The 10,418-nt window shown below is 35.6% G+C and overlaps 1 protein-coding gene across 1 annotated transcript in view; it reads right to left on the reverse strand.

Annotated features, from left to right (window-relative positions):
* TMF1 (TATA element modulatory factor 1) overlaps positions 1–9,969 on the reverse strand; it is a 33,090-nt gene extending 23,121 nt beyond the window's left edge. The window contains exons 1-5 of the mRNA XM_054595524.1: positions 9,420–9,969; positions 5,845–7,055; positions 3,788–3,891; positions 3,041–3,167; positions 696–801 (exon numbers count right to left, since the gene is read on the reverse strand). Of these exons, the coding sequence (XP_054451499.1) occupies positions 696–801; positions 3,041–3,167; positions 3,788–3,891; positions 5,845–7,055; positions 9,420–9,561 (1,690 nt within the window). The 5' untranslated portion in view covers positions 9,562–9,969. The remainder of the gene's footprint in view (positions 1–695; positions 802–3,040; positions 3,168–3,787; positions 3,892–5,844; positions 7,056–9,419) is intronic.
* Between the last annotated feature and the right edge of the window lie 449 nt (positions 9,970–10,418).

Raw genomic sequence — 10,418 nt, forward strand, 5'->3', positions numbered from 1 at the left:
TCATCCCTGGTCAGGGAGCGAATTTGGAGGCAACTGATCAATGTTTCTCTTTCATCTCACTCTCTTTCTCTCTCCCTTCCTCTCTTTCTAAAATTAATAAACATATCCTTGAGTGAGGATTTTTTTAAAAAGGAGAAAAAGTAAAAGAAAAACTCACTTAAATACTTTTTCCAAAACTACCTTCTTTCCTATCTTATTAATACATAATGAAATTAATTCAGTGACCATTTGTAATGATTTAGCTCAAGAAGGAGCTTTAATTTCTATAACCTTGCTAATTATAAATCTTGTAAGAGTGCTTAATAACTGAAAAATTAAAACACTAATATAATGAAAAATTTACTAGCAAATGCCAGAATATAGTAATACCATAGAGTCCCAAGCTAGAGATTCAGATACCGCATAAACTCCAAAATTATAACCTTAAATATCTTGGTTTAAATGACATGCTCTAAAACCTGTTACAAGCTTTCTTCAGGAAGCACAAACTTCTATTTTTCAGGGAGTTATTTTTATCCCTCCTTAGAAACAAAAAGCTATATATGTGCCTTCCATAAATTATCACCTAACATTTCTTAGATTTAAGTTCAAACCTTCTTTGCTTCCAGTATTTTTTATTAGGAAGCAGCAGCTAGTTAAGTGGCAAGTATTTTTCCTGTCTTTATGATAAACTTCATAATCAACTAAGTACGTACCTTCTTCCATTAATCCTCGGATCTGCTCATCTTTCTCTTTCAAAAGGTCTGAGGTTTCACTACTATTTAGTCTAGTTGCAAGTTCTTCTTTTATACTTTTGATTTCCTAATTAAAAAAAAAATGTAAATACCATAAAGAATTACTTTCATTCTGGGTATATTTTTTAATTTTTTCCACATTCAAAGAAGTCATCAATAATAACATTCTTGAATATCTAAGTTTTGTTCTGTGAACCTGAATTTATTTATTATCTTGGTTTATTAAGACTAAGGAAACAGCTTTGAAAACAATATAGAAAACCTGAATTCCGATACACATGTTTTAATATGAAAATGTAAATGAAAATAAGATAAATTTCTATACTGTTCATTTTCTACAAGCACTGTATTTGGAACAACATTGCAAACAGTACATGTCTCCATTTCTCATTATATTTCTTTTCCTTATTAAAACTCACACTTACTAATGTGCTGTGAAATGGGAGGAAAAACATGTTATATAAAGTATGACCTACTTTAATAAAGCAGAGATTCAGTAGAAACATGTCAAGATAGTTTATCTTTTAAAGCTACAATGGAGAAGTAATGGTGATATGAAAAGTGTTCTATAATTTAAAATTTGATTTTAAGAGATTCTCTAAAATTAAACAATAGCTTAAAACAACTAACATTTACTAGGTATGTAAAGCATACTTTGTATCCATTATCATTTAATCCTCACAAGCCTATAAGGGAGGCACCTGTATTATTCAATTATAGAAATAAGAAAACTAAGACTCAGAAAGACTGAGTAAACTTTGAAGGTCAGAGAGCTACTAAGGTTGTAGAGTTACGACTTCAAACCAAGCCTGTGAAATCTCAAAGCCCATACTCTGAACCACCCACAACACCGCTATTCACTTCCAGCTTTCAAAATTTGATTCAGACATCAAGGTCTAGTAGAATGTCATGTCTTCCTTGAAATCCTCCTCAGTTGCCCTGGTCAAAGTTCATCCTCTATGATACCATTCCAAATTCCTTATTTCTCTCTAGAATTTACTTCATTCTGCATAGTACTATACAGTGGTTGATGTTGTCTTCTATCACTATAGAAAAGCAAATTCACCACTAAAGGTAATTCAATTTACCTTTGAATTTCCTATGCCTCCTATGCAGGGGGTTCATATATGGCAGTACACACAAAATATGTTAAAATTGAGGACCTAAAGTTTTTCCACCTACAGTTAATTATTTGGATTTATTTTAGATCTACAATTCAAACTGCAATACAAAAAACAAACATTATTTAAAATGTAATTTCTTGATTAAACTGGTCCAGATGAAATATAGTAGGGGCAAGAGTAGACAAGCTGGTTAGGTAGTCTAAGGTTATTTTTAGTGCCTGAAATGAGCTAGCTAGTTAAAGCAACCAAGCAAATGGAAATATGTATTTCTTTTCTGTAAGAGTATACACAGAAAAACTATAAATACAGTATTAACATTAACATTGGTCAAGAAGGGGGAAAACAACCTGAGAATGGCAAATACTAAGGAATTTTATTACTCACAGTGGAAATACAAGAAATAAATACTAACCTTCACTGATTACCTATTTCTGAAATAGCCCACTGTTCCATATTTTAAGACTCAGAACAATGGTCTCCAAACAGGAGTGATTTTGCTCCAAAAGGGACATCTGGCAATGTCTGGCAACATTTTTTTAATCAGCACAACTGAAGAGGTGGGACTGCGATAGGGAAGAGTGATACTGTCATCTTGTAAGTAGGGGCCTGGGATGCTGGTGATCACCCTATAATGCACAGGACAGTTCCACACAACATAAAATTAAGCAGCCCGAAATGTCAAATAGTGCTGAGGTTGAGAAGTCCTACATTACAATAAATATTCTGCCTCCGAAGAGTCACTAACCATTAGAAATACTTTGACCTGAAAAATTATATACACCCGTGTACATATATGTGTGTATGTATGTGTGTGTGTGTGCACGCGCGCATATATAGAAATATGTTTCAAGTGGTAGAAAAATAACAAATGAAAGTAATGACAAATTTTACTCAGTAATAGTTGGACTAATGAAATTATCATTTACAAAAATTATTCTTGTGATCCTTGCTATATATCTTCCAAGGGCTTATACATAAATTATGTGGACAAATATTTGCTTAGAATTTAAATTTTAAAGTATCGAAATCTGTAATTCTAAAGGTATTGACAAATTTACAATTTAGGTGTTAATATTCTACAGTATCCTTTTACCTTTTTTCCACGCCAAAATAGTATGAAGGCACTCCTAAAAATTTATGTCTCTATATAGTTTAATTAGTATTATTTTAAACTTCCATTACCTTTTTAGCAGCATCTCTCTCTTTGCAGGCTAGCTGAACTTTCTTTTCTGCTTCTGCAATTCTTTGAGTAAACTCATCTTTCAAGGAAGAAATGTTGCTGCTTTCTTCTTTCACTCTGAACATTTCACTACATTTAAAATAATACTAAGACTGAGGAGAGTTGTTTAAATAGCCCAAAGGTAACAAGATGAGTTCACTTTACAAAAGGAAAATAACATTGTCTTCACATAGCTTAATAAAATAAGTTAGGTTTAGGCATCTTAACTTTTCAGAGAAACACTACCTGCTTATTTTTAAACACATAAAAGGAAAGCCATTAGTAATTGAAAAGTCACCAATGTTTGAAATGTTAAAAATAACAGTAAATAAAATTTTTCATTTCTAATCTTGTGCCACATTTTACCGATCACCTCCTTAAAACAAAGCAATACTCAGTATTTTTTAAACTATAATATCACTGTTTTCTTTAAAGATGTGTTTTAAATCTTTACTACTGAAATATTAATAAAGGGAAATAGGTTTTTTGTTTTTTTGCAAAATGCCTCTCTTCAATGCCAAAGGTAATATCCTAAAGATATGTAAGGAGAAAAATAATCTCTATGGTTAGAATTGAAATGCTATTCAAATTTGTACTTAAAAGAAGTTAAATTATAAACCATTTTAATTTAAAATACATTCTTAAATAACAACCAAGTGTATGGGCCTCTACAAAATGTGTAAAATTATTCACATTTGTTAAATACTTACTCTTTCAGATTATCATAAGCTTCTTCTAGAAGTGCTTTTTCTTTACTAAGAGATAATAACTGAGCCTCCCTTTTGTCCAGTTTCTCATTCAGAAATTCAACTCTCTAGATAGGGAGAATACACAAAAGTCAAACATTTAACTTTAGAAGACCATTTTTATATGGAGTGATGAGTTGATCAGGTAACTAACCACTATAATTAATAAAACAGCATTATCTCATAAGAAGAATTAAAAACAATATTGAGAACAAAATGAATATAGTATTAAAAAAAAAACCATACAAGGCTGGTAGGAGAGTATAAATTAGTACAAGCACATAGCAGATGGGAATATAAATTAGTAAACCATTTTCAAAAACAATCAAACAATATCTACCTGAAGATCTATATACCCTTTGATGTAGAAAATTCTATTTTTAGGGCTACCTTAAGGAGAAGCCTGTTGCATGTGTTATTATACAAGAATACTTACAGCAAAAACTTGGGAAGAGTGTGAATATCCCACCAAAAGAAGAAGATAGATAGATGGATATAATTTAAAATAGTTATAAAAGTGGGGCTTCAAAGCCTCTAATAACATTCTATATCTTAGCTGGGTAGTGGATATACAAGTGTATGTTTTTCCATATTATTCTTTAATCTAAACATATTAACATGTAAATGTTTTAGTATGATATCTTGCATTTAAAAAATAACTTTAGAAAATCCAGAGGCATGCAATTTTAAAATCTCCAGAATATATCAGAATAAAACTAAGCAAAAAGGAATCGTTAGAATATATTTTCCTTAGGTCCTGCTGAAGCAGTGATAAACTTGTAAACAAAGGGAGGGAATGGCACTTTTTGCACTAAAAATAAATAAATAATAAATCTTACTTGATTTGGGTCAAGATTAATTAAGAAATCACTTGTCTTCTGAAAACAGTTCCAAAATATCTTATTGATAAAAAACGGTATCGGTTTCTAGGAATTCAAACTGCTAGTAAAGCTACAGCATGGCATGTTGCCTGTGAATTATACTATACCCAGGTAGGAGAATCTGGCACTTTTTTTACATTAAATAATTCAGTTCATGGCACTTACAGGACATTTCTTCAAGCTATCCTGTATCTCAGAGGAGTCTATTAAAGATGCCAGATCCCACTCAATTTCTATATCTAAAAATCATAGGAAAAACCAAAACTGTGACTTAATGTTAGTTAAAGACTTCACAGCACTTTCTCTTTATATCTGTTAGGTAGAAGCAATTTGACATGCCTAAGCAATGCCTTTGTTCTTTGGACACTTCCCTTTCTTATTCATGTAAGATAGCTATTAATAGGAAATATAAAAAAATAACATAAATGAGAAAAGACAAACTAAAGCAATTAACAACAGAATACAAAAATAATTAATCTTAAAGCCCTGGCCAGGTAGCTCAATTGGTTAGAGCGTCATCCCGATGCACCAAGGTTGCGGGTTGATCCCAGGTCAGGGGATACACAGGAAACAGCCAATGAATGCATAAATAAGTGGAACAACAAAAGTGATGTTTCTCTCTCTCTCTAAAATTAATAATTTTTAAAAAAATGTATAATTAATCTAAAAAAAATTTTTCACTTAAGATTTGCTACAAGTAATGTGGACATGCAAAAAATGTCTTGATGTTAAGAAAAACCATCTAATATACAGATTTGTTTTAGCTCTATCTGCAAAAGAATTGAAGATATGTGTTAACTTACAAAGATAGTCCTTTGCAAACTGACAAATTAATGAGTATTGTATAAGAGAATTGTAAGGAGTAAGGACTCAACAGCAAAGTCATAAAAGGAAAACTTCTTTATGCTGTTATACCGAAATATCAACTTATGCTACTATCAGAGTTGCCTTAGAGAAATTTCAAATAACTTATTGTGAATAATGTTTCAATGTTAAGGACCTTAATGCCACATTTAAATGTCAAAATGTCTTTTTTAAAATCAGTACAAATCATTATGCATCACTGAATATTAAAAATAAACACATAATTTTATCTCTGAAAAGCATATCCAAAAATCCTCTTCCACTTTCTAGAGTTACCTTGCAAATATCTTCCTTCTCAGAAAGTGCTTCTGGCTGACTTTCGGCAGCTTCACACTGCTCAGCCACCTTGTCTGAGACAGTATGTCCTTCATTTATTGGTGCAGAAGAAACCAAGATTTCAGGCTGTTCACAGTTAACAGGAGTTGCACTTCGTCCACTTTCTTCCATTTCTGTTTCCTCAGTGGGTATAATTAATGTTTCATTTACTATTTCTTTGGATTTTCCTTCAACAGGTTCAACTATTTTAGTCTTTGGAGTTGAAGAATTAACTACAATGGGTACTAAAGCATAACCCTTGCTTGACAATTCATCATCTGAATTGATTTCACTTACACTTCGGCTATCTAATGACTGTACACTAAATGAGTCTATTCTTTCAAAAGCATCAGATGAGCAACAACTCTCAGTGAGTTTCGGGAAATCATCTAAACGATTATACTCAGGACAAGCAGATGCTGAGAGAAGTTGAAAAGATGTCTGCATCAAGTGAAGACTTGATTTTGAATCAGTAGTCTCTTGCCTTGAACTTGCTGAGCTCTCACTTATTACACTTTCATGATCTAAAACTTCAATATCACTGGTGGTAGAAGTACCTGATGAGAAGGTACTAACAGGAGGAGAAGGTGTATTACTCTGCCTGTCTTCATGTTTTTGTTCCTTTGCTTCTGAGGTCATGTCTTTTGTTTCTGCTGTGAGAGACTGCATAGACATATTAGATACATTTTCCCTAGTTGTTTTCACATTCATTACACTCTCAGATACTTTCAAACTTATGGCTGACACCTTCGTATCAGATTCTTTATTAATGGTTTCTTCATGCTTGTCTTCAGTTTTAGGTGGCAGAGTACCTACTGCCAGAGTTTCCCCTGCGGATACACAGGGAGAAGAGTCGTTTACTTTTGATTCAGTTGTTTCAGTTGTTCTTGACTGTCCTGTGGGCAAGGTTTCCTGCAAGGTGCTTTTCACTTCTTCTTTTGGTCTCTGTGATTTAGCTGGCGGTTTTGATACCACTGGACTCTTCTGAATAGTCTGGACATCCGTTGGAGAAAGAAAGGCACTGAAGAAATTTTCAGATTCATCTACCACCATTCTCCGAACTGGCTTTGTAATTGCTTTCGGAGAGGCTACTGGCTGACTCTGAGGTTCAGTGTTTGATTTTATCCCCCAGGTTGACGTATCCCATCCTCCACTGACAGGAGAACTTAATCCTTTGACAAAAAAATATATATACATTTATTTAAAAACAAAAATGATATATTACATTAATATTACAATCATTATTATAAGTCAATATAAATACATTTTTAAAATAAAATCTGTGGAATTCAACCTATAATTTGCACCTGTTAAACTCCTTGCTTACTATATAATTAATTAGTTCACAGGTTAACTTTGGGCCTTAAAGAGGAAAACTGGTGTGAATCTGCCCAAGAGGAACAGGAACAAAGATAAAAGATTGGACTGGGCCTGGACTATGAGAAGCAAGTTTGTTATTCCATCCCACAACAAATTAAGAAAGTAATGGTATGTTCTAAAACCCATGCTACGTCCAGGACACATACGATGCATTTCATAATTTTAGGCAGTGTCTTCACTTAAAGGTCATGCACAGTCGTGGCAAATTGATCCTACCTTCTATTCCCATTAGTTTCATATTAATTTTATTCTTGTACTATCAATAAAAAAACAGTTGTGAACTAGGCAAGAGGGAAACAGTAAAAAACTGAACCAAAATACAGGTGACAAATGTCCTTTACACAGGTCAAAATAAACTGATGGGAACAGTAACTTCTAGAGGACAAATTCATTTTCATCCACTTAATGACAAGCTCATTCTCCAAGTCCCACTTTCCAAACCCACTTTATGAGAAAGTTTTGTTCTCTTCCTAAATTCCAAATTATGTCAGCAAGTATTAGAAGGTCATGTGAATTTAAGAAATATGCATTTTTATTAGAATTATTGTCTTTTTGATACAGATGATAATTTACACTAGGATTTTTAAAAAACAGGCAAAAATATCTTCTGGGTTAAAAAAAGATAATTGTATTAGTCATAAAAATATATGCTACCAAAACACCAATTATAAACAGAAAAAAGGCATATTCCCTAAAACATTTAAAGTATTTCTTTTTAAAAAAATTCTGCCTTTTCAAAACTCAAAAGTGGCTGAGCAGAATTATCACAAATTATACACAATCAGAAGTTGGTGGCCAGAGCACAAATACCTAAAAACTCCTAAAAACTCCCAAACCCTATATTAAAGTCTATATTCTTTAATACGGCTTTGGAGGTATATAAGAAACTTCAATTTAGGCACATGGTTTTATATCCATTTGTTCAGCATATGAAAACAATGTGAAAAAGCAAAAAACAAAATTAAGATGCAAATGAACAAGCAGATTTAAGACTACTAATTAATTTAATTTATAAGTCATCTTAATGAATTACAAAAGTCAAATTTGCCTTCTGAAGAATGTTTTATATAAACCTCAGGTTTATCTGATATTCGTTTAAGTTCATTCTGAAGATTGGTAATGGCATAATGATGGCAATGTAAAGTAAAACATAGGTGATCAGTAAACATTTATGGCATTTCCCTGTAGTTTAAGTATATTCTGGATAACCTATTTTTAAAAATGAATTATATAGCACACAATCCAAGTCCCAGGTTTCATAAAACGAGTATCCTTATATTTAAATCTTAGATAATCTCCTCTAAAGTTCTATAATTCAAAATATGGGGTACCTATGAAAAAAGAAGTTAAGCTACACCAACAAGGCCTAACATCTTGTAAAAAATAGTAAGATCATGACAAAGACATGGGCCAAAAATTCCTAAAATGTGGTACCTCAAATTTAGGTCCTGACTTTTCAACGATGTAAAATTAAAAACAAAACAGAAAGGAGTAGTCAAGAATAACTTACCCTTTTCCACAGAGGTTACACACACCCGAAACCTGCAAATCTTTACCCCACACTGTTCCTTATACTCAAGAGCCAAAAGCACCTGAAGAACCCTAAGGAATCTGACAAAAAGAGACAACCATCTGGAAATAAACCCCCAAATCTTGGGCCTCAGTGTCCGTGGGTCGTCTCTGCAGCAACTCTGCCCCTGCCCGCTGAGTGGCCAGGGACAAAGTCACTTGGCCTTTATGAGACTCCTTTTCTCTGGGTGAAACACTGACAACGCGCGACCCTGACTCTAGGGGGTGGTCTGAACTCGAGAGTCAGAGAAGCATTCGCGGTACCGAGCAGAAGCGCTCGCCCAACGTTGGTGACCGTCTCTCGGGTACCTGTGACGGACTCCGGACCTGGGCTCCAAACAGTGTCCCAGGAAAACTCCAGTTTCAGGAAGGCTGTGCTGGGGAAGGCTGTGCCCGGAGTCCCTGTCTTCCAAGGCAGGCAAGGACCCGCCCCCAGGACCACCAGCGAGGAGGAACGCGGGGCGGGATTTTCCCCCAGAAAAGTGCAAAGACCCAACTCAAGACCAAATAAGCTTAAGGACCGGCCCTATCTCCCCTTCACTTGAGGGCCCAGCCCGCCCAGCCCGCTGCCGCTCCCTTACCCTTACCCGGCTCTCCGTACGGAATGGTCTCAGCCCAGGTGCCCGAGTCCTCTTCCTGGATATCCAGGACCCTGTCAATGGACTTCTGGGCCTGGGACAGGGCCTGCTTAGCAAAGCTAGAGAGCTGGGATGCGTTGAACCAGCTCATTCTCCCTCGTTGGCCGGCAGTGGTGGCCGCAGCTCCAGGTGGGAAGGCCTAACGCCAGGGCGACAGGTAAAGGCCCAGTGGAGGGTGCGACGAAACGACCTCGCCCACTTCTCCACTTGGCAGGCCCTGTCAGAGGGTGCCCATGACCCAAAGTCTCTCCGGAGCCGGGAATGTTACCCTCAGTCCTTTCCACGGCCCAAACGACAGGGCAGAACTGCGCATGCGCCGGCCACTTCCACGTACACAACCACCTGACCTCAAAGTCCCAAGTTCCGCCGGTGAAGACAAAAACAGGAGGAATGCTGACGTCACATCCGGGAACTCAGGGTCGCCTTTAGATACGGAGGAACGCAGAACGGGTTTCCAACGACAGCGATTCTGGGACGTCTGGCAGCATTTCTTTGAGAAATCAGCGAGTTTTCATGTAGGCTCCTTCCCACAAAATAACTCGCCGTACTAAGAGCTACCGCTTGCCAGCAACAATTGCAAAAAAGTTTGGGAGGTGTTACTTCTCTCAGTGATTTGCCTCAAATAATTACATCCGTGTTAACTTGGCCTTAAGGAGAAAACCTGCCGTTGGATTTTTTCCTAAAAACCCTACACATTGTCTAAAAACCTGCCCCAGCCCACCTGATGGAAATATAAAGCCACTTTCCACAATGGGTAACAGGCTATAACAAGGGTACAGAGGGCACAATTTCTCCCTCACAATATAGGTCCACTCTCCGCCCCATTCAAAACAAACCTGGAAAGCACTAAGCCTATTTACCCTATTAATATGTACCGTGCATATTATTTAAAATGCAACTTTTTCTGCATGCACTCTTGAAACGTTTAGCTGTACGAAGAAATCTAAT

This window comes from Pteronotus mesoamericanus, unplaced genomic scaffold, assembly GCF_021234165.1.
Source record: "Pteronotus mesoamericanus isolate MK-2021 breed Mesoamerican mustached bat unplaced genomic scaffold, CSHL_Meso_final scaffold_54, whole genome shotgun sequence".
Classification (NCBI taxonomy): Eukaryota; Metazoa; Chordata; class Mammalia; order Chiroptera; family Mormoopidae; genus Pteronotus; species Pteronotus mesoamericanus.